Source organism: Pseudonaja textilis, chromosome 1 (assembly GCF_049901715.1).
Source record: "Pseudonaja textilis isolate UNSWEBS1 chromosome 1, rPseTex1.2, whole genome shotgun sequence".
Classification (NCBI taxonomy): Eukaryota; Metazoa; Chordata; class Lepidosauria; order Squamata; family Elapidae; genus Pseudonaja; species Pseudonaja textilis.
In genome coordinates this window covers 160,499,217-160,523,714 of record NC_141990.1, presented here as the reverse complement: position 1 = coordinate 160,523,714, position 24,498 = coordinate 160,499,217, and the positions used below count along the sequence as shown (strand labels likewise).

Sequence of the window (24,498 nt, the reverse complement as noted above, 5' to 3'; positions counted from 1 at the left end):
ACTGAATTCATTATATTTATCAAGTTTTAATGATTTTTTGAAATGAAAAATTAACTCTAACTAATGAAGTTAATTCTATATTCAAAATAACCTGTTGATGTTGTTGATGATAACTGGAGTGTTTCTTTGTGATATTATTCTCCATAGACCAGGGGTGTCAAACGGGCTGGATGCATCATGTGCTGGCCACGCCCATCCCCATTTTAGAGAAGGGGGAAAAGTTACAATACATCATATGACAACAACGTATCATTGTGAGTTTGACACCCCTGCCATAGACAATAGGTAATTGAATTTACTAATGGATTCTTTGACTAGCAGGTAAAAAACAAGCATTCTCCTATAAGGCCTATTGAGAAAAGTGATATTTCCCATGTCTCTATCTCCCTTTCTATTACAACAGAGATATGTGAAAGCATCTTTTGATATTCCTATCTAAATTAAAAAACAAACTACACTGGCATTCTTTTAATTGATAATACAAGTATCCCATGAAATTTTATGGGCTTTTATAGCTGCACATAACTTTTAAAACAGGGGTGTGCCTGCAGGGGACATAGATCTGGCCCATAGGGCTGCCCTGGAAACAGCAAAGGACTGGTCTGTGGTGCCTCTGCCCCTGAAAATGGAGCTCCGTTTTCGCAAGCAGAGGGTTGGAGGAGGCCATTGCAGCTGAAAACGGAGCTCGGGACCCCATTTTCACTGGCAGAACGCTCAGGCCAACACAGACACCCCTGACACGAGTGATGTCGAGCTGGCCACACCCACTCTAGCCACGCCCACCCAGCCCCCGAGATGTGACTCTCAATGAAATTGAGTTTGACATCCCTCCTCTAAGAGTTATATCTATCAACTGGAAATTTCCACAGTATTGCTCTCCAAGTATTTAATAAAACCATGATTATACCATTATTAGCAGCAGCTTCCATTTAAATCGCACAAAGTTAGGTCCTTCTTTACCACGAAGCCTACAGATAAACTGAATATTTTGATGAAGCAATACTATGTCCCATCCTATAAAAATCTATGAAATCCCCAGACATACATTTGAAATGTAAACTTTTGAAACGCTATTTTAAACATTATAGCAAAGCATGTGTCTCACCCTTGGAAACTAATTTTCAATTTCTACTATCTATATTTGGGGATTATTGTTTACATATCTGATTAAAAATGGACCAGGGAAATTTGTTTTATGTCATCTCTTAAAGTTGACATTGACCTTACAATTTCTTTTTGATTCAGCCAAGCAGGAGAAGAATGTTTTTAGTCTTAGGCACCCACATATAAATATTTAACAAAAAGCACACAAAAACATAAACTGTCTAACTATTTACCATATAAACAAAGCTATTTCAGTTTCTCTCTACTTGCCTTTGTATTTGTTATTTCCTTCTTCCATGATTGGGAGAAAATTACTTGGGGACATTTTCCAACCTTCCTCTTCTTCCTTAATGAATAATATAAAATCTTGCTAGAATTGATTTTGGAACACAGTTATAAATAAATTTTCAGATTCAAGCTGAAAAACTTGGTTTTAAAGAACAGTTGTTATTATTGATCCTTACATTTACTGGCATGAATGAGATTTTACTTCTTTAATTCCAAGTCTTCTGATATGTTTTAATCTCTCATTCTCTTTATTCTGTATTTCATTAAGCTCATTCTGAATATTTGGGTGTGTGTGTATGTATATGTATGTGTATATGTATATGTATATGTGTATATGTATATATGTTTTCTTAAGTTTTCACTGGTATTTATATGTATGGTATTCAGCTTTGTTCGGGTATCTTCCCATGTCATTATAGTTGTGCTTTTAAAGTTGTAGCAACGTTTTGGCAGAATCTCATCTGCCATCATCAGGCTTCTGTATTGTGTTCGTCTGTGAGTCAGACTTTCACAGCTGTTTCTGTTTTAAATTTGGTGCTAGCCTACTGCTGTGCCAGAATGATTTTTTCTTCATCCTGATTGGTTGGGAGTCATGGTCTGTGTTTATTGGTCTTGGAGTTTGCTGTGTTCTACTTGATTGGTGTTTCTAATATCTTCTGTCTGTTTTGTAGCTTTTTTTTTTTGACAAACACTATACAGAAGCTTGATGATGGCAGATGAGATTCTGCCGAAACTTTGCTACAACTTTAAACGCACAATTATAATGATGTGGAGATATATATATATATATATATATACACACACACATACGCACACACACATACATACATATATTTCTTACGTTTTCACGGGTATTTATATGTATGGTATTCAGCTTTGTTTGGGTATTTTCCCATGTCATTATAGTTGTGCTTTTAAAGTTGTAGCAATGTTTCAGCAGAGTCTCATCTGCCATCATCAGGCTTCTGTACTGTGTGTGAGTCAGACTGAAACAGCTGTGAAAGCCTGACTCACAGACGAACACAATACACAAGCCTGATGATGGCAGATGAGATTCTGCCAAAACGTCACTACAACTTTAAAAGCACAACTATAATGACGTGGGAAAATACCCGAACAAACTTGAATACCATACATACATACATACATACATACATACATACATACATACATACATACATATTGGGTATAATATTTGGGTACAGGGAAAAGTCTTTATGTGTATGGTTGTAAGCAAACTGGTTTCTTCCTGAACTCTCTCTCTTTCCCCTGTCTTTCTGTGTTTAAATGTGTGCAGGAAACTGCAATTAGGGATCCCACTGTTACTGGAGTATTAGAAAATTCACATGGCCAGTAGATTTTGCTAAGTGAAAAGCGTCAGACGTCCTATTGTTTGAAATGATATAGCAATGTCTAGCATGTCCTGCTTCTAGTAACCACAACTGAGTAGATGAAGGTTACAAGTTAGAGTGACTGATAGAACCACTGTCCCTAATAATTCCACCCCAGAATTTCTAAAAAGTTAGGAAGGAATCCTGATGCTTATTCATCTCATTACATATTTATATTAGCTGGCTTAATGAAACGTCTCTATAACATTTTTATTAGTAGCATTTAAAAAGTTATTTATTATGTTGTATTTATAAATAGATATGATACTGCTTCTAAATCATACTACAAATAAAGTTTCTCAGTCCAACTGTGTCTGACTCTAGGGCTCATCTCCAATTCTTGCCTGAGGGAGCCAGCATTAACCAAAGACATTTTCCATGGTCATGTGGCCAGCATGGCTATATGCCAAAGGAGTGTAGATCTCTGTTACCTTCCCACCAAAGTGGTACCTAATCTACTTGTATTTGCATGCTTTTGAACTGCTAGATGGGCAGGAGCTGGGCAGAAAGGGAATTGGAGCTCATCCCGTTGCGTGGTATTTGGGTCTCGAACCCGGGCTGTCAGATTTCCAGCTGACAAGATTAGTGTCCTTAACCACTGAGCCATTTAAATTATTAAATTAAATGTAATAATTAAACTAAATTAATAATAATTATAATCATTATAATAAAATTAAAAATTTGATTTTATTAAATTAAATCCTAACATTATTAGTAGAATTTAAATGCAGAAAACATGTATCTATATAAATTTTCAGGGATTCTGCCAATCTGGTAAAAGGAATAAGAGAATGATATAAGATGGTTCTCACTTCTACACTGGATGAATTTGTTTAGTACTCCTGAGTCTCAGGTAAGAAAAATATGCAAAGTTTTTTCTTAATTTTAATGTGATCTAACTGGCCAAGTGAGAGAGAACTGAGATTAGGCAGCTGCTCCTGTAACTTCCCTAACCATTAAAGCAGAAAATAAGTCCCTCAGCTGAGTCTTTTGGCATCCTATGTTGATTTCTTTTTTTCCTAATCTATCCCAAATTATGCAGACTTGTTTTATCAAATCAAATATTTATTATGATGATAAACCTGCATCCATTTATGTCTCCTCAGGATTGGAGAAGACAAGCTACACTGAGTTTGAACCCTTTTGCACCATATAGTATAGCACAGAAAGTTTCAGAAGGGTGATAAAGAACGCCTAACCTTCAAATAGCTCTTCACAATTCTCCTCTTTCAGGCTGACCAGAGAGATACATGTATCGATAAAATTACAATATATCAAAACAAAATAAAATAATATCAAAACTCTATTAGAGAATATTGTTTTTACCATCTTTTTTTCTGGATTTATATACATGTTATGAGTTCTGACTCAGAATGACTTGCCTCATCTTTCTTCTTTGGTTTCTTTTCTTCTACCTCATTTCCTTTCTTCTTCGATTTGTCCTTTTCTTTTTTTTCCTTTTTCCCCTTTTTCCCTTTCTTTTTCAGTTCTTCTTCTGCTTTAGCAGCCAGCTCAGCAGCAACCTGACAGAAAGAATCATATCTGTTTACATTTTAAAAACACCTTAAAGATGGTACTGTATATAAGAAGACAAATGAGCTGATCTTAGGGGTCATTCTATTAATAATTGTTCCCTATTCGACTTTAAATGTGCTGCTTTTCATGAAGGGAAGAGGGGGGAAGGCCTGTGAGCACTTATTCGCAGTGGGGACCTATGTGTCAATTTCTCTTCCCTCCTGCTGGAAGTTAGATTCAATGAGCTTTTAAAAACAAATTTGGAGAGATATCTTACAGTTTTTATTGTTGTTGTTTGCTATACTATATAATAAAACTTTTGAGGATGGGTAGATAGCAGCAAGTCTAATGAGTAAATAATTGCAATCAACATTTTATATACTCTTGACAGAGACAAAGCACACCATTTCACTTTGCTTGATGCCCACATTGCGGCCTTGTAGGATGTATTCAAAATGTACACAAAGCCCGCTGTCACCTTTTAGAGTGACAGAAATTGCTATAATCAATGAACTAATTATATCAGGTCACTGTCTTTTTTATTTGTTAAATATCAATTTATTTATCAAATTTATTTGCTGCCCATTTTGTGATTCTCTGCTATAGGTAGAATTCATTATTATAACATTCAACATATAACGAACAAGTAACACTGAACTAAAGGAAATCAGCAGTAGCATTTTGCTTCAGGATGCCTATGTCATGAATCACTTGTTTATTTGTTTTTTAAAAGGACAGTAAGAACCATATACATTTATACTGATATAAACTCTACCTCTTCTGGAGTTTTTTCTGAGAAAAGAACTGCTGAGCCACCTTGTTCTTCATCAGGATAATCAGGAAATTTTCCTGTAATATGCCTGTTTGAATAGGATAAAATATAACATTAAATATACTTGATAACTAATAGAAGAGGATATTTGTAGCTCAGGGTTGAACTGTGGGGTCTTTAGTGCTGGTTGTTTTCTTGCAGACATTTCATCACGAAACTAAGTAATATCATCAGTATGGTGTGGGGTTTGATCTCATTTTAAATACTAGTGGCTTGCTTTGTCAGTATTGCTGGGTATGGTATTAGTGGGTTCCTTGACTGGGATGTTATTTACTGTTAGCTTGTTTGGCAATTCCTTGATTGGGGTATTGTTTGCTTCTTGATTGTTGATCTAATGTTAATCTTGGTGTTAATCTGGTCATCTGGGTGCTGATTGCTGGTGAGGAAGTTTTCCACCTTGGCATTATGATTGTCTCTTTTGATTGGTATGTAGATGTTGTTAATGTGTCTGTTGGTGTCTGATTTAACTGACATCTCTTAAAACTGACATCTCTTAAAATAGAAGCTAGAGTGCTGTCTTTGATTAAAGCCCTTTACACAAGTATGTGTTTGAAGGTGCGGTATGGAGTTTATGGGCTGCTGATAACAGGATTCACGTAAATAAAGGGGTAAGACAAGGGTATATCCTGGCCCTGTTATTATTTAGTTTATATATCAATAACTTGTCAGGATTGATGAAGGATCCCATGGTACACATGCTGATGATCCTAAATACATACTGTAACAGCTTGCTCCATGCTGATGATATGATTTTATTAACATATTCACAAGTAGGATTACGTAGACTATTAAGAAGATTCAGCTCTTTTTGCCAGGATAACTCCCTAACCATTAGTAAATCTAAATAAAAAAATCATGGTGTTTGGAAAACATCATCAAAGATATAGATGGCAATTAGATGGTGAACTAATTGAACATATTAACATCTTTGTATATTTAAGCGTAACTTTTTCAAAGACTGAATCTTGGACTTGCCCTCATCAGTGGAGTATATTTGGAGCAAAAGCTCATTTGAATTTACTGCTTAAACTAAAGATTCATAGTTTCCCAGGGTCCCTAGCTCCATTAAAGTATACAAAGTTAAGGTTACGCCTGTGCTCTTGTATGGAGCAGAGATTTAGGGTCTATACTCAACCAGAGTCCTAGAACAAACACAGTCCCAGCATTTGAGACGTATTTTGGGTGTACATTCAAGAATATCTGCTGCTGCAGTTAGAGCTGAATTGGGAATTCATACAATTCATGCACTATCCAAAATTATAGAGCATATAATTAATTACTGGCACAAAGTCAATGAAATGAAGACTCATAGACTCCCCAAATTATGTCTACTAGAGCAAATAAAATCACAGTCACAAATCTTCTGGATCACTAAACTAACCAATTTTGTAAGAAGCTTTGGCCTTCCTGTCTCTTGCGTAGCAGGAGAACGATTTAAAAAAAGAGCTACCGAAAGAATCAAGGATATAGAAACGCAAAATGACATAGCTATCCTTGGTAAGGTGGGTAACGTGAAATGGCTGAGCAAATACAAAGATACTTTTCAAAAAGACAGCTATTTGAAGCGACAACTGCCAAAACTCTTAGGGAGATATTTATGCAAGCGAGATTCGAACAGCTTGACACAATGGTTAGATATGGGAGATTCCATTCTATACCTTACAATGAACACCTCTGCATTTAGAGCAGCAGAGGTAGAAGACCTGGCTCACATCCTATTTGATTGTTGCCTGTATAAGAGGGTGAGACAGGTACCTCGGTCTATATGCCAAATTAATGATCCATTGGGCCCCCCATATTGAAATATGTATGTATACTTATGTATGGCCAGAATCTGAAAATAACATTTAACACAGCACGGTACTGAAGCAAAATGGTTCAGTTGAGATTTGTATATGTGGGACTGATTAGTTTCAAATTTAATAATAAACTAAAATGATTTTATATATTTCTTCTTTCCTCCTATTACTCTTTTTTACAGAGCTTATCCTGCTCCCTTTCTCTTGACTTAGAATTTGTTACCTAAACCAATATTTATTTCTGCAGTTCCCAATGTGGTGGCAGCATGTACCAATGTGCCTGTAGAGATTGTTCCTGGCACTGGACAGAATTCATGTTCCTTTTAAAATTCATGCTCCTTTAATTAAAAAAGGGAGGGTGGAAAGGCTAAATATCAGGCAGCGTAATGGGTGAAAATAATGAAAAACAACTTATTACACAAATGGTGCCAATGGGAATAGTCTGAGTTCTATGTTAATTGAATGCATTTCTGAGGCAAGGAATTGCTGGTAAGAGAAAAGCTACATCTACAAGAACTAAGAAAAACTTATTTGAATGGTATCTTGAGAATCTGATCCAGAAAGCTATATATTGCATCTTATAAGGGAGGCTGAAGCCCAGGAAATAGTGCAATGCCTGCTGCTGTGTCTGAGAGGAACATGAAGTATGTGGAAGCATCCAATAAACATGTAAATGCCAAAGTAATCGGCTGGATTAAGTAATCCAAAAATAACAGTCTCAAAATATGCACTGGATAAGGAGAAGAAACAGGAAGAAATAGACAATGCAGAAAAATGAATATTGTATGATTTAATGTCCAAAAGAAGAAGGTTTGGATCCAAAGATGTAAAATTGTGAAGAAGAACTATATTCAGGAAGAAATGATTTAAAAATAAAATAAAATAAGATACTGAAAGAGCAATAGTTCTTACAAGGTTTAAAAAATGGGGAAATCCCAGTAGGTAGTGGGGATACATGCAGAGCTCTCTAACATGCTGAAGAGAAAGGCAGATATATACAAAAAATGGGAAGAAGGCAACTTAAGCAAACAAGAATATAAGACAGTCTCGTCTATAAGAAAGAATAGGGACACTTTCACAAAGACTAAAGCTCAGAATATGCTGAGGTTTGCATTTTCCTTAAAAATAAAAGAAAAGCCACAGAGTATAAGGAAGAGAAAGTGGTGAACTAGTAATCAATGATAATGTGAAGGAAAAACATTTAACTCCTGTTTTGTGACATAGCTATGATCCTAAGGAAAGGGGGGAATTAAAGCTTCAAATAGGCAAGGATACGAGAGAATTAAGCTAATTTAAATGAATTCAATTTTTTAGGGTGAGCTGGATCACATCCTGCGATTCTGAATGAGCTAGCAGAGATAATACTAGAATCGCTCTTGATTATCTCCGAGAACTCCTGGAAGACTGGTAGGGCCCTGAGAGATTAGAGGAGAGCAAATGCCATCCCTTTTTGAAAAGGGGAAGAAGCAGAATTGGGGAAATAACAGGCCTATCAGCTTGAAGTCCATACTGGACAAGGTCTAATTAAGCGGCATGTTTGTGAGCTCTTGCATAGGCAACATGCAATTAATAGGAGACAGCATGGGTTTGTTACAAACGTATCATGCTAAATTAATTTTATCTTCTTTTTATAGAGTTACTAGTGTAATAGATCAGTCATGCAGATTAAAGGAAAAAGACTGAGTTAATGGCAAACAGTTAATATTTTCTGCTGCTGAGTTCTTCTTGTATGGATTTCCATTTTCCTGGACTTCAAACGTTCACTAAACAAATAGTTGTAAGTCAAGGTCTACCTGTAAGCAAAACTAACATGGGATAAATTTGTATTAAGTGGATCCTGAGCCAGAAATGACCAGTGTGTCTTAAATTAAGCTGTTTAAAATATCATGAGAAGCAAGTCAATTAGTTTTAAAAAATGTTTCCTGTTCTGTTCTAGACCATGGTGACTTCATATAGAGAAGTTTTTGCCACTGCCTTATGCTGATATTTTCATTTTTTTAGTTTGGCTAAAGTTGAGATTTCCTGATACTCTTCTCATCTAAGTACTAAATTGGCCTCTGTCAGCTTAGGAGCAGTGGTGGGATTCAAACAATTTAACAACTGGTTCTTCCAAATGACCAGCTGAGTGGGCATGGCCAATACTACATCACTCATGTATGGGCCCAGCAGCATGTGGAGGGTGGGGAAGAGCAGTACCATTGTCACCTTTGCTACTTCTCCCGCCTTTCCCGCCCGTTGGTGGCCAGCCAGAGGGCGGAAGAGGAAGTCTGTATGGGCAAGGCAGGAGTTGGGGAGGGAATCCTGGGGTCTCCGGTTGGTAGGGTGGGAGGGGGGAGGGAAGAAAGATCCAACGTGTGTGTGTGTGTGTGTGTGCGCGTTTGGGGGGGGGGGGACTTTTGTTTTTTCAAAAGTCCAGAGGACGGAAAAAGATAACATTGTGCCAAAGAAATCCCAGGGCAGAAGCAAGGAAAGAAAAAGAATCCTTGCTCTGAAAAGGGAGTGTCCTCCCAAGAAAGCAAAAAAGTCCTTTCCAAGCAGGAGGCAGTGCATGCTGATGCACCAGGGAAGCGGCGCACCTTTTCCTTTGCAAGTGAGTTATTTAGCATCCTAAATGTGAGTAGTAGCCAAGTAGCGCCAAAGTATCCTACGCAGCTTCTTTAAAGATTGCTTACGAGCCAGCCTGCCAGGCCTTTCCTTAGAGAGGATCTCCTGCAGATCCGCTCGGCAAGGGATCTCATGCTATTGCTAGATCAGGGTTGAGTTGGAGGCTGGGGTGGGTGCAAATGCGCGGCCTCCCGGAGGGTTGCAGCCATCCCCACTTGCGGGTTGCATCGTCAAGTGGTGGCCCGGGTGGGCTTCCCTTCCTGCCTTGGAGGCGTCCTGCTCATCAACTGCCGGTGGGTGTCACCAGCAATCCAGCCAGTGAGCTTGAGCACCCACTGATGAAAAGGCCCAGCAGCATGTGGAGGGTAGGGAAGAGCAGTACCATTGTCACCTTTGCTACTTCTCCCGCCTTTCCCACCCGTTGGTGGCCAGCCAGAGGAGGGTGGAAGAGAAAGGACGAAGGAGCCTGGGAAAGCAACCCTGGGTGGTTTAGTGGGAAAGGAAGAGAGCACTCCTGTGCGTGTGCAGAGAGTTGCAGGGTGATGTCCAGGCTCTGAAAGGGCTGGTGTGCTTTTCCTGCTTCTGTTGCAGATATATATAGATATATCATCTGCTGAAGGAGCCAGGGTCTGAGTTTCCAACGAAGCATGTTCATAGTTGTCTCTTCCGTTATAGTAAGGAGGTCTAGGAGGGTCCCTATTCTCTTTTTCCCCCAAATTTTTTATTTTTATTTTTTTAAATACATATTTATGTGAACAGTGTGGATCTAGGTCTTTTAACATTTCAAAGCAAACATGACCATATTTACACATTCCTACTATTAGCTTTTTTCAATTTCTCATACATTACTTTATATCAATTACTACATTCTTAATATCATTTTAGTACATATTCATTGTAATTGCCATATTTGCTCATTTTATCAAGTTATATTCTTCAAATAATCATTCATAAATCCATTTTAATTTGTATTATCCCATATTTCCCCTTTTTGACTGTTAATTTTCCCACCCTTAAAATTTTAATACAAGATCCCTTTTTAATCATCTACTTTGTAAAATGCCTTGCTGAACGCTAAATGTACTATGTCCACAACATTTCGCTGGTCACTTTGTCAAAGAATGAAATTGGCATGATCTGTTTTTAACAAAACCCGTGCTGGCTTCAAGCTATAACTTCTAGTTATAACTTTATTTGTTTCTAGATGTTTACATATCTGTTTTTTGATTATTTTTTCCAATATCTAACCAGGTATTGATGTTAGGCTGATTGGTCTGTTTTTCCCCTTTTTCATTAGACACAATTCCCTGAAAATATTCTGAAATTATTGTTTAGTCAGTTCTTGCTATGATGTTAATCTACAAATTAATATTTGTTGGTAAATATCAATATCAATGACAATATCAATATACTGAAGAAACAGATTACTGTATTGATCTCATTACAATGAGTTTTGTGCAAGACAACTCTATGTATAAGTAAAGATAAGCTGTTACACATTTCTGCATCAGAACTCCAACAATGTATGATATTGTACTCCAAATCCCTGAATTTGTGATACCAGTAATGATGATTCAACGTTCCATATTTTTTGGGTGGTGGTGGTGGTGTTTAAAACTGTTCTCTGTACGGAAGCAGCTTTGATTCCATCTGTCTTAAAAGAAATGTTTACAGACTCTTATGGTAACTGTGTTACAGATAGGGAGAGGTTAGGGAAAGAAAGAATGGTATCTCACCGGCATTCAATAAACCACTGGCGAATCTGGTCTTGGAGGGTTTCTTTGATGTCTGGTCCTTCAATTTCTTTCACTCGTTCTTTGATGCTTACTAGAGCTTTCTGGAAGTCTGATTCATATTTCTCTTGAATTTCACACCTTAAAGTATCAACTTTCTGGGCACGTAATAATGAAGCACTAGGTCTCTGGAAATGGGGAGGTGGGATCTGAAAAACAGATATTGCATATGTTGTATTTCCAGTTTTATAAACAGTTATTCTATTATTAACTTCAGAGGAAACTAATTCAGCTTTGTTGATGCTATTATTATCCAGCCTGAAGTGGATATAGCAACTGACTTTTATTTGACCATTTATATGCCTTGATCAGGATAATAGATGACAAATACTTAGAAGATTGTTGTTTTTATTTCTCCTATTCCAATTCTTATTTTACCTTCAGTGTTTCAATTAGGAACGATTTCATATTCTACATTAGTTTCTTACTTGGGAACTCTTAAAGATTCTGTAAATGATACCGAGAGCTCACACACCTCATTTAACTCAAATAAAAGATAGTTACTATGATATGTAGCAGATTCATGTATTATTATTATAACAATAACATTTAGACTTATACACCACTTCATAGTGCTTTACAGCGCCCTCTAAGGGATTTACAGAGTCAGCATAGTGCCCCTAAACAATCTGGGACCTCATTTTACCGCCCACGGAATGATGGAAGGCTGAGTCAACCTTGAACCGGTCTGAATTGAACTCCTGGCAGTCAGCAGTGTTAGCCTGCAATACTACATTATAATCACTGCCCCATCATAGCTCCTTATACATTATTTTGATTTAGAACTGTCTTTCTATTCATATGGCATTCATAGATCAATAGTAGACGATTTGTTTGCACACAAAGAATCATATGTTCAATAAGTAGTATCTACTTCAAGGCTTGGAAATACCTTTATCTGAGACTTTTAACTGTTGTCAGTTAATGCAGACAGCCTCATATAGCTGATTCTGTGTAAAACAGCTTCATTTGCTCAGCAGACATAAACCAAGTAATTTATTTTCCATATTAAGTCAATTAATAGGCAATTCTCATACAAAAATGAGGATTTAACTACCAGTCCATTTTATCTAAATCCTTGAATCATGCTGGTATTTTATAACTGATCCCACCAGGATGGTTGAAACTACAATGCTGATTTATAAATCAGGTGCAGTATTCTTTCCCTTTCTCATAATTTCAATGTCACTGTGGTAAATTTGGGTTTATTTCAATCAAAGCTTCTTATTTTCTAATTTTGTTTTGGGGATATACATCTGCCACCTCTAATACAAAATTTCTGATATTTCTTATAAAAAGCTGTATTTCTTATATTGAAAATATCTAAGAGATTAGATTATATTTAATAATCTGCCCATCCAAGCAAGATCTGGAAGAGAGACCCTAGTGAAAGTCTCATTTCCAAGAGAGTTCCATTTACAGAGATCCTACACCAGGGTCTTCTCTTATGGAAGAACTTGTCTTCCTCTTTTCTAGTAGTTTCCATGAAGAGGTAAAAATGTAGCTCTGGGAGAACATTTGGGAGATGTTAAGTGATAATAAACTATTCAAATTACACAGTACTATTTTAATGTATACTACAGAGCAGGGGTGTCAAATCAAGACCTGTGGGCTGCTTAGATCTGGCCCATGGGGCTGCCGTGGAAACAGTGAAGGATCAGCCCACGTTGTCTCTGCCTGCAAAAGCAGAGCACAGGAGGGCTGCACATGGCCCTCCCAAGCTCCGTTTTCGCTGGCAGAGGGTTGCAGGAGGCCATCGCAATCGGAAATGGAGCTTTCATTTTCGTTGGTAGAGCGCTTGGGCCACCACAGGCACCGTCAACACGAGTGATATCAAGCTGGCCATGCCCACCTTGGCCATGCCCACCCCTGCCCCCAAGGTCAAACACAACCCCGATGTGGCCCTCAATGAAATCGTGTTTGACACTCCTGCTATAGAGGCTTCTTCTTCCTAGAATTATTCCCACATTATGGCAGGGGCCGCTTGTTAGCAAAGCCGTCTCCATCAGGGGCAACGGCCACATATTTCATGTTCTCCTTGATGCGATCCATCCACTTTTTCTTGGACATGCCATGGGGTCACTGACCATCAGGGTCCAGATGCATGGATGTTCTTGCCACCAAGTCTTCTTTACTGCATACCATGTGCCCATACCATCTAAGTCTTCCAAATGTATACTATAGAGTTGAGGGTGGAGGTTGGTTCTCCAAGCTTGTGGGGTGGTTTCTGAACATTTCATTACCAGGCTAGGTAACATCTTCAGGGGAGTTTAGGGGATGTTCGTGTCAGTATTCTTCTGCTTATAATTTTCTGCTTGTATGGTAAGTCTTGTGATGGGGAGGTCACATCAGATGAGGGTCTTATGCTGGGTCTTGTGCTGGGTCAGGTGTGGGTTACATCAGGTGAGTGTCTTGTAATGATGATGGGGAGGTCCAGTGTTCTGACCCAAACCTTGTTCCAAGGAAACAACACCAAACAGAGGTAAAATCAAAACCTTTTAATGCTTCTCTGAGAATTCTGTTCATTCACAGTTAAAAGGCTATGAAAACAATTTGTCTCTGATAAGAATGAGCCGTGCCAAGGTTGTGCAAGGCTGACAAGAACACTAGATTAAGTTGCCAAGAAATATTCAAAAACAAAAAGTCTCCAAACACAAACCAGGATAGACCAAACGTCCACAAGGCTTGAAGTGCAAGAACATCTTTGCTTCCTGCAAAGAATCCCGGTCTCTTAGGTTGGCTTTTATCTCTTAAGGGAGGGGCCATCACCTTGCAGCCTTATTCCCAAATCGCCCGTGCTGCTGCAGCTGCTCTTTCCTTAGAGCAGCCTTCCACATACGGCACTTGGCACAGGCTCCTCAGGGTCCTCTGCATCACTGCTGCCAGCCTCCACAATCTCCGAAGGCAGCATTCCACTCCCTGATGGTCCTGGGCCCATCCCTGCATCACACACAGGCCCCTCATCTGAGTCTTTACTCTCCAAGGCCTCAGCCGTTCGCACCTGCTGCCGGCGAACCACAACATCATGTCAGGTGAGGGTCACTGGGAGGTGAAGTGCTGGTTGCATGAATTGATTGAGGGTCGGTGCTGTTGCTGGTTGATTGTACAGCTAAATTCTGAGGAGTTTGTAGGTTGGTTATAGGTCTATGTATCTGTTGATGGAATTGCCTGTGAAATGCCAGGCTTCGATGAACTCATGCGTGTAGCGGGTGATAGCATGGCTAATGATTCTAGTATTGTTCCAATCAAATTAGTGCTGTTCAATGTCAGTGTGGGTAGAGATTAGGGATTTGGGAACCTGGCATTTGATTGCCAGCTGGTATTCATTTATTCTGGTTGTTAGTTGATGTGATATTTGTCCCACATATAATTGGTTGCAATTGTTACAGTTAATTTTGTAAATTACATTGCTTCTTTCATCCTTCTGTATCTTGTCTTTGGTTCTGGATAATTCCTAGAAGAATGTGGCTGTGGATTTGTGGGATATTACTATTCATAGAGGTTGGAGAATTCTGGCTGTCATTTCCAACATCCTTTTTGTGTATGATAGGGTTAGTTTTTGTGAGGTGGTTGGCTGTGTGTTGCACTGTGGTTTAGGTGCTTTGTCTGAATACAAAGTTTTTTGGATAGCCATTGCATAGAAAGACATCAAACAGCCTTTTCTCTTCTGCTTTTTTTAATGTTGTAGTGCTACATTAACTAGTTAAAGAAACACACTATTTACTCAACAATATACTCCCTGGCATCAAATACATATGTGAAGAGGAAATGGACAAGATTTCCATTCTGCAACATTGACATGAAGAGACTAGACAACAGAGGACTGGAAACATGCATCTACCATAAACTTATCCACACAAACCAGATCCTCAGCTTCATAAGCAACCTCCCCATTGCACACAAAAGCAGCTGCATCCAGACCCTGTTCAAAAAAAGCCAGGAAACATTGCAATCACAGCATTAAGAAAAGCAGAAGAGAAATGGGGTTAGATGTTTTCTTACTATTTTTTTTGCTTATTTTGACTTGCATTCCTAAACTTGTGCTGTCCTTCCCTCACACACCATGGGTGCAAGGCATCTGTATTAAGGCTTCCGAGCTGAATTGGTATTTCCCAGCCAGCACCAGCTCAACCCCAATGAATTCCACAGGCTACTCAAATGAAGCCTAATTAGTCCTCAAGGCAAAGGCAAATCTCTACAGGCAAAGGCAATGCAAGGGAAACAGTTGAAGAGACACGATCCAAAGTTCAAGGCAAGAACGCATTTTCCCAACATAGTCTCCATCTGTCTGCTGTGCTAAATAGCCAACTTCTGGTGCAGCCCATCAAGAGGCTGCCTTCTCACAAGTAATCTGGTTGACCTTCGTTGCTCCTGCCTTTTTTCTGCCCTATGTGTTCTTGGATCAGTGCAGAAGGCAATTCCTCTTCCTCATTGCTGATGGGCTACAGCTGCATGCTTTCCCCACCTGGAGCCTCAGGGCTGTCCTGCTGCAGCTGTGCTTCAGCCAAATCACTCTCAGACAGCTGCTTGGAGCCACTGACCAACTCCCCTCTTGATGTGCCTGGAACTGTTTCATCTTCCTTTGAGCTGACATGTGGAGTGCTATCTGGGGAAGCATCCAACGGAGTCATGTCTTTTACAGTACTGTTTTTGTTAGGTTGGACTATATTTTAGTTTTGTGTAAAGACAGATGCAAAGAATGGATTAAGCAGTTCCCATTTTTGTTGCCCATTACCTCTATGCCATCTTCTTCCTTTAGTAGACTGATAATTTCCTTGACTTTTATCTTGTTTTTTATACATTGAAAGGTGACATGGAGGTGACAGGCAACAGAAAGCAGTCCCCCTTTCTGCGACCCGTAACCTCTACGCCACCTTCTCCTTTTAGTAAACTGATTGTTTCCTTGACTTTTATCTTGTTTTTTATATATTGAAAGAAACTTGAAAGAAAATTTTAAAATTATTTTTGACAGTTTTTTTTCTGTCAGTGGTATTGTGCTAGACTGGGTGGTATGGTGCTAGACATTCATCATTTCATTTTTCAGAGTTTCCCAAGCTTCTTGAGTTGCTTTCCCTTTTAAGAATTTCATCCATGGAATCCTTCCCAAGCACTCTCTTAAGTTTGTTGGAATCAACTCTCTTATAGTCTAAGATACTAGTTTGACTTCGTTCTATTGCTTATGTCTCCATTATGTTGAATTCCAATATAATATGGTCACTGTGTCCCAAAGTTCCTGCAACTTGAACACCTTTTATCATTTCATCCATATTAGTAAGAATTAAATGAAGTGCAGCTGACTCTCTAATCCACTCCTCTATTTTTTGGATGATAAAGTGTCTGCTAAATTCATCAGGAACCTGTTTGATCTCCCACTTGGTGCAGTTTGTCTCCCAGTTGATGGCAGGTTAGTTAAAAGTCCCTATTACTATCATAGTGCTCTTCCTGCACATCTTAGCCAGCTGATTAGAAAAAAATTCTCTATTTACTCTGATTTGGTGGTCTGTAGTATACACCTATGGCAATATGATTATTTTTTCCTTTTATATTAACCAAAATACATTGAAGATTTTCATTTCTGCATTCTATAGAGGTGTAGTTATTTCTTATATATAACACTACTCTTTTATTGATAGTTGTACAGTGTCTAACATTAGGTAACTAACAAAGACTTAACAAAGCAATGCTGATTATTATATTCCTTTATTTAAGATCATCACACTTTTTAGGGTTGAGGATGAAAAAAAATCAAACATCATGCACAAAAACTACTCCTGCATGTTGACAGAAGATATTTATATACAGTTGACCATCTTCTCCTCTCCCTTCAGCTACCTTCTACTTTTAGTAGTAGAAGCAATATGTCTTTTAAATCCATCTCTTGTCATCCTCCTGTATTTTATTTTATTAGGAGGCATTATTTAAAATTTTGACAACATGCCATGTTATGCAGATTGACAAGTGTGCCTCAGTAAAATAAAAGACAGAGTCCAGGTGTATTGGTAAGCCAATGCGTTTACTCAGCTGAATAAAGATAGGTCCTTCCTAAGAAGGAACTTTGAATACAGTGTGAGGCAGATATTTATATATTTCTTTGCTTTCACTTAGTTACATAAGAGGAAGCTGACACACAACAGGTAAGGTATAGAAATATAGAAATTATAAAAACAGTCAAGCACGCCTTTTGTGGTTCTGATCACATACCTGTGGTTTCTTTAGGGACTTTCCATGACCTCAAAGTACTACTGAGGCCTGAACATTAGCCTCACATCTTAACATATGAGCAATCATGAAATTCATCAGATTCCTGATCAACAATGGGCTTTTCATAAAAAGGCTGCCTTTTGGAAGTTGCAACATCTGCTTAGCAGAAGGCAAATAGGTAATGTTACTTCTTCTTACCCTTTCTAATTTTGATATAAATGCCCTACCACATTTGTCTGTGTATTTATTTGGTTAATATTCTATGTTTTGTTTAAGGTAGCCTACATTATACTTTCTCGTCCCAGTTTCCCTCACAACAATATCCCTGCAGAGTAGATTTTGGCTGAGAAAGCATAATTGGCTGTCACGAAGTTAATCCCTGAAGGTAAGAATATACAAGAGTTTGGGTCTTCCTACTTCTAGTCCAGCACTTTCACCATACGCCCATACTGTCTTTCTTCCTAAGCGGCTGGGTACATTTGAAATAAAGCATTAAGTCAGCCAACATTTATGGAGTTTTAGGAAGCTGATGTGGATTCATATAGAGATGATTTATTATATAAATAAGGACACTTGATATGTCAGGGTTTTTTTTTCTTTTTTTAAAAAGCCAGATGAGCCAAGAACCTTGCCAGATCCATTACTGCCACTCTGTTTTCTGGCTCCCAATCTTAGTTGATTCAGATACAGAAATTTGCAGTATCAACATGTTGTCTTTTTTGCATAAAGATTTGCTCTTAACAACTGTCTTGCATAGTATACTTTTTCAACTCTCATTTTATATTAATCAAGAGTTAAATTTAATTATTATTCAAATAAAAAGACATTTAAAGATTTACCATGCCTAGAAATACCATTTCTTCTTCTCTAATTTTCAAAGTTTTCTTCCACTGGGTGTGTCCACGCCAAATCTGTATTGTAAAATCAAAAGGTATTTAATTGCCCTATTTACAGTTTCTTTTACTGCAACAAGGGAAAAAATAAACAAGAAATTGAAAGTAAATTGTATAAATTATGTAAACAGAATAAGACTAATTTCCCTCTTTTCTTCTCAGTATATGGTATAAAATAATTTGGAGAATATTCTAAGTTGGATCTTTTGACTTATTTGCAGACTTATTATTCAATTAATATTATAGCATTTCTATTTCCTTTCATACAATTTTATAGACATAATATACCCAAATTGAACACAACAGAGAACTGCTTCCGCAAAAAATGAGCCTACATATGTACCTAAAAAGCAAGACTGATGGAAATATGTCACACTTATAAGAAAACAACCACGACCAAAGTTCCTACTATTTACTCTAGCCCTGAACTATCGCTTTCATAGCCTCCCACTGGAAGAAAATATACAGACACTTACAAAAGAGCATTTGATCCATGGTTTCTAAAAAAGAAGCACAAGCTAACATTCCTGCAATAGGAAGTGTTTTAAGGACTTCCAGATTTTTATGGTTAGTCCTTACCTAGAAAGGGATCTTTCCCCCTTCCAGAAAATGGCACCAAATGAAGAAGGCCCAGCAGATGGCATAAGCCTCCTTCTCCCAGACAGCCCATCTCTGCTTTGTGGCCGTTGATTTTTTTTGAGGTGTAAACGCAGGGCTGCAATTTCCTCTGCTCATTTCCCCAAAGCAGGATGGCCGTGACAGCCACATTGCTGGTGTCTGCCTGGATTACGAAAGGCTTTTCCAAGTCTGGGTGTTTTAACACCAGCTCCGCAGAAAAAAGTTTCTTTAGCTTTTCGAATGCCGCTTGGCACTCTATACGGTCCACTTTTAGAATTGCCCATGTTTTCGTTTGTTTCCTGCTTTGTTTTTTTTGCAAGTTGGTGATGGGGAGAGCAATGTGAGCAAACACCAGAATAAACTGCCTATAGAAGTTGGCAAAACCTAGGAAGCTCTGTAATTGCCTTGTGGGGCCCAGTCAATAACTGCTCACATCTTTTCTGGGTCCATCTCCACTCCGTCGAGGGAGATGTGGTAGCCTATATAGTCTATTTTTTTCTTTGTGGAATTTGAACTTTGATAACTTAGTGTAAAGCTTTGTGACATGGAGTTTTTCTTTAGGACTGCTCTGACAAGTCTCACATGCTCTGCTTTGGTTTCGGTGTAGATTAATATGTCATCAAGGTAGACCAAAACCCCCTTATACAGCTAGCACTTCATTGATCAACTGCATGAATACAATCCCTTGTAACCTGAAGGGAAGCATGTTAAACTCGAAGCACTCCAAAGGGCACTTAAAAGTCATTTTCCACTCGTCCCCTTCCCTTATTCTAACTCTGTAATAGGCTTCACGCAGATCTTGTTTGGAGAAAATCTTCCCCTTAAGAGACGGGGGCCAGCATGCCTTTCATGAGGGGAAGCGGGTACACATTCTCCACGCACACTGCGTTCAGACCCCTATAATCAACACAGAAGTGAAGAGATCCAGTACAGTACTGGGGCAGCCACTATGGGTTGAGCTGGTTGAATGAAGCCCGGGGCTACGTTTTTGTCTATGAACACGTGTAACTCCTCTAGCTCCCTAGGGGTTATGGAGTAGTTTTGGCTTTGGTAGCTTAGCTCTGTGGAGGATTTCAATGGCACAGTCTAAGGATCACTGAGGGGGCAGCTCATCCGACCACTCTTCACTGAAAACCTTGGCCAGGTCCCTGTATACTCAGGCAATGCCTTCAGGCGGTTCATCTTTCACCACAGCCACTGCTTCCCCTTTCAGTTCACCTTCCTGGTCTTTGTCACTCTTGCCTGGCGCTGTCAGGCCCCATGGTGATCTTAGGGTTCCCTTTCTCCAGTCTATTTGAGGGTTCCCTCACTTCAGCCTGGTAAGTCCTAGAACCATGGGCCATTCCATCCCAGGTGCCACTATAAATATTAACGTCTCATTGTAGCTTCCCATAATTAATTCCAGGGGCTCAGTGGCAAAAGCTCACGGCCCATGATAGAGTCATCCATCTGGCAAAAGGCAAACAGGCTCGTTAGTTTCTTCGGGCAGATCCCCAGCTTCCCCACCAGAGTCAGGCTTACTAGGCTGGGAAAATAAATAACAAGACCGGGCAATGATTAAAAGCAGGAAAGTTGAAGGAAGAGACAAAGCGGCTAATTCTGGTTGTACACCAGGCCATAAGAACAAATGCATACAAAGCCAGAACTGAAAAGATAGCAACAGACAGCAAGTCTGGATAGTGGACATAAAGACAAGAGAACGTAAGAAACACAACTAGAGAAAATAACAAAATACAAAGAACTGCAAATAGAAATAGAATGTCTATGGCAAGAGGAAGCAAAGGTAGTACCAATAATAATAGTACCCCTTGGCCCAAAACAAATGGAGCACCATTTGAACACTATTGGCATTGACAAAATTACCATCAGTCAATTGCAAATGGCAACTTTACCTAAAACAGTTTATATCCTGCAATGATACCTTTAACACTACCAAACATCAACATCTGTCTATCCCAGGTCCTTGGGAAGGTCGATAGGTTGATAAAAATGTCAAATTCAGTTTAAACATCTGGCTGACTGTGAAACGAACCAGTAATAATAGATTTCTTTTTCAGAAGTACAGTAAACACTCTAAAATTAGTGTAATTTCCAAGTTAGTTCAAATTTTGTGTGGAATTCTCATAAATATTTTTATTAATTTTTATGTGGTTCTTCAATTCTGAAAACAGGTATGAAAACAACACAATTATACATTTGTCAATTTTGGTTTCCTGAATGTTGAGTTATGCATATATTTTGAGGTACTAGATTTTGGGTGCATATTCAAGAAGTATTAAAGGAATATATAATTCCCTGTGTTGCTGCAAGTGCAGTGAGAATAATGCTTCATTAAAACGATTGTTTAATTCCCCCCCCCCCCCCCCCCCCGGTATAATAGGTACACTGTTTTCCCCCAAATAAGACCCGGTCTTATAATTTTGGGGCCCAAAAATAAACACTAGGGCTTTTTGGGGGGGGAAACTGATTTCAGGGTGACCACCCTGGCTGGGTGTCCCACCTCTCGTGCATGCACAAGACGCAGCAAGTGAGTGGGGATGATGGTATCCAGCAGCAGCTACAGCCTGCTGTACTCTTGGTCAGCACACTCACAGATGCGGGGGGAGGCAGCCAATCTGGACGTGCTGTATGGGCCAAATCAGTGGGCCAGAGTGGGCAAGAGGTCATGGCAGGCTCATCTTTACGCAGTGGCACCAGCAGCAGACAGAGGCAGAAGTGCAAGGCAGAAGGAAGCTGATCCCACCATGCCGCATGGGCCACAGGCAACCCGAGAAATGCAAAGATAAGCCTCACTTGGCTGCCCGCCTGCTCTGGCCCAACTCTTGGCTTTCCTGCAGCCCATGCGGCACATCCGGATTGCCTGGATCCCCCCCATACCTCTGCCTCCATCAGCTGTCAGTGCCTCCACATGAAGATGAGCCTCCTGTTGCCACCCGCTGCCTGGCCCACCAATCCTTGGCTTTCCCACAGCCCTCACAGCAGGTTCAGATTGTGTGCTTGCACCCTGCCTTTGCCTCCTCCTGCTGCTTGGACAGGTAATCAACCCACCTGTGGTGTGTAGCCCGCATGTGCTTGCCACCTCCTGTGCTGACCACCCCAACCCTCTTCACTAGGGCTTATTTTTGGGTTAGGACTTATTATTAAGCCCTATCCCAAATTAGTGTTAGGAGCACTTAAAAATCAGACTAGAGCTTATATTTGGGATAGGTCTTATTTTGGGGGAAACACAGTAAGTAGTTTAGTTTTTTGAACTTATTACCTGTTATATGGAAAATGACACTTAGACAATTGAAATGGATGCTCAGTACCCTTTTTATTGCTAATAATCCTTCAGTTTGGAAAAGCTAAGTTAAAATTTCCAATTACTTATAGTAAGGATCCCCAACTCCCGGTCCATGGCCCGTTGGGACAAGATCTGAGCAAGTGATGGGTGAGCCCATGAAGCTTCATTTGTGCATGCACGGGATTAGATTGAGAGAATGAATCGTCCCCTCCCCCCATCCTGCCACCACTGGTCTGTGTAGCCAAAAGGGTTGGGGACCACTGAGAATTAAAGACCTGACATTACAACTTAATAACAAACTGCTTAAAATATGTATCAATTATTACAATGAAGTACAACCATCCTTTCTTGAAACCATTGTATTATATTTTATGCACATATGTATGAGAAGTACATATGTATTTGTTGTTTTGTTTTTTCTTTGTTTAATTAAATGAAGGTGAACAATAATATAAAAACAGATATGAACATTCTCCACAGATAGCACATTAAAAAATGGAATAAAAAGCCACTTTTCAATGGAACATATTTCTAAGAAGTATGTATGTTTTACCCTTTGAATGCACATTGCAGCAGTTTCAACATCTGGACCTTTTGAACCCTGAAGCCTGGCTAATCGTTCTCTCTTTTCTTCAAGAAAGATTTGCTTCATGAATGTAGCCCTGAGTCGGCCCTGTCGAGCTCGCTCAGCTACTTGAATTATTCTAACAGCTTCTTCTAAAAGCATGACCTTCACAGTTTTTTTCTGCAATATAAAAATGAAGTTTAAGAGCAAACTCAATAGTTATTTCAAGTAAGCGCACAACATCAGTTCTGTTGACAGGTATCATTTTGACTCCTGGATAATCCCAAATATATTATTTGCTTCTTCCTACTTTGTGGTGAAAAAAATGCATCTAGAATGCTTCTTTATACTCTCAATCTTCTGTTCTCGAAGGAATGCATTAACTGAGGTCTTGTATGGCTATTCTAAATGGTATATAGTGGACAAAAGAACAAAGAAACCAAAACTAAAGTACATAATACCAGCTAAAATATAAATATAGCAATTATTTGGCAACTGGGTACTAAAATGTATTCAGTCCTTTGCAGATAGAGGTATTTATCATCCTGATCTGAATACCAAAGGAAAAAAGGCATATTTTCACTACTTTTTTTAAAGGCCTGCATGGGGCCAAATCAGGAGATTGTTCCAAAGGGTAGATGCTATCACAGCAAAGACCACTCCTCCAAAGTCCAGTAAAATTACATTGTTTTAAGGAGGAATCTAGAGTATGCCCATCTTATTAGAGCATGTGGGATGGACAAACAACACTGAACAAGGCATTCCTGGAAATAATCTGACTCTGTACCAAATAAGTAGGTGACAATCAATACCTTGAATTATATTCAGAACCTTGTAGGAAGCCAGAACAGTCAAAGAATAATGTGTCATATGGCCATGCCCAGGAATGCCCCAAGCTACTGGCTCAGTTACATTGTGGATTACTTGTAGTTTCTGGAAGGTCTTCAAAGAGAGTCCATAGAAAACTGAGACATGAGTAACCATGAACAGGATGTCCCGTTCTAGATACTGTATAGTGTATAATGATGCACAGCTATATGGATGTAAAGTAGAAAATGCTTCAAAGGGCACCTGGGCATACTTGCTGCTCATGTTGGTGCTTCCTTAAACACACACGACTTTTCCTACATTACAGCATAGCCACTCATCCCCTACTCCTCTCTATTAAGGAAAAGTCCGTGGAAAGCCAAGACTTATTTAAGGAGCTGCTAACAGATTTAGCAAAGTGTGCCCATATCCCTATGAAGCACCTTTCCCACTACCGATCCAAATAGCTGCACATCCTTAATAATTTGTATGGAGAAAAAAAGATTGTTGCCAAGAATATAGTTAAAGAGAACAACAAACAGTTAATTCTGAAAGATGCAGAGAAAGTGCAGAGTAATTTAGATGGAAATAAAAGGCTGCTTTGCAAGTGAAAGAAGAAGGATAAACAAAGAGCCTGTGCAGACTGAATGGAATGATTTGGAATAAGTGAAGAAATGATGAAAGGAGTATTTTCGAGACTGTATGGAAATGACAGTGATATGATGAGAATAAAACTGAAACTAATAAATGTTAATGCCCAAGAGACAAAAGATAAAAATGATGGCATAAATTCTGTGATAAGGAC

The 24,498-nt window shown here is 39.0% G+C and overlaps 1 protein-coding gene across 3 annotated transcripts in view; it reads right to left on the bottom strand.

The window, feature by feature from the left end:
* The window catches only part of DRC11 (dynein regulatory complex subunit 11), a 119,274-nt gene that overhangs the window by 46,334 nt on the left and 48,442 nt on the right, over positions 1–24,498 (bottom strand). For all 3 annotated transcript variants that reach the window (XM_087919560.1, XM_087919559.1, XM_087919561.1), the window contains exons 4-9: positions 22,875–23,066; positions 18,367–18,438; positions 11,270–11,475; positions 5,074–5,158; positions 4,162–4,306; positions 1,375–1,446 (exon numbers count right to left, since the gene is read on the bottom strand). In XM_087919560.1, coding sequence (XP_087775686.1) covers positions 1,375–1,446; positions 4,162–4,306; positions 5,074–5,158; positions 11,270–11,475; positions 18,367–18,438; positions 22,875–23,066 — 772 coding nt within the window. The remainder of the gene's footprint in view (positions 1–1,374; positions 1,447–4,161; positions 4,307–5,073; positions 5,159–11,269; positions 11,476–18,366; positions 18,439–22,874; positions 23,067–24,498) is intronic.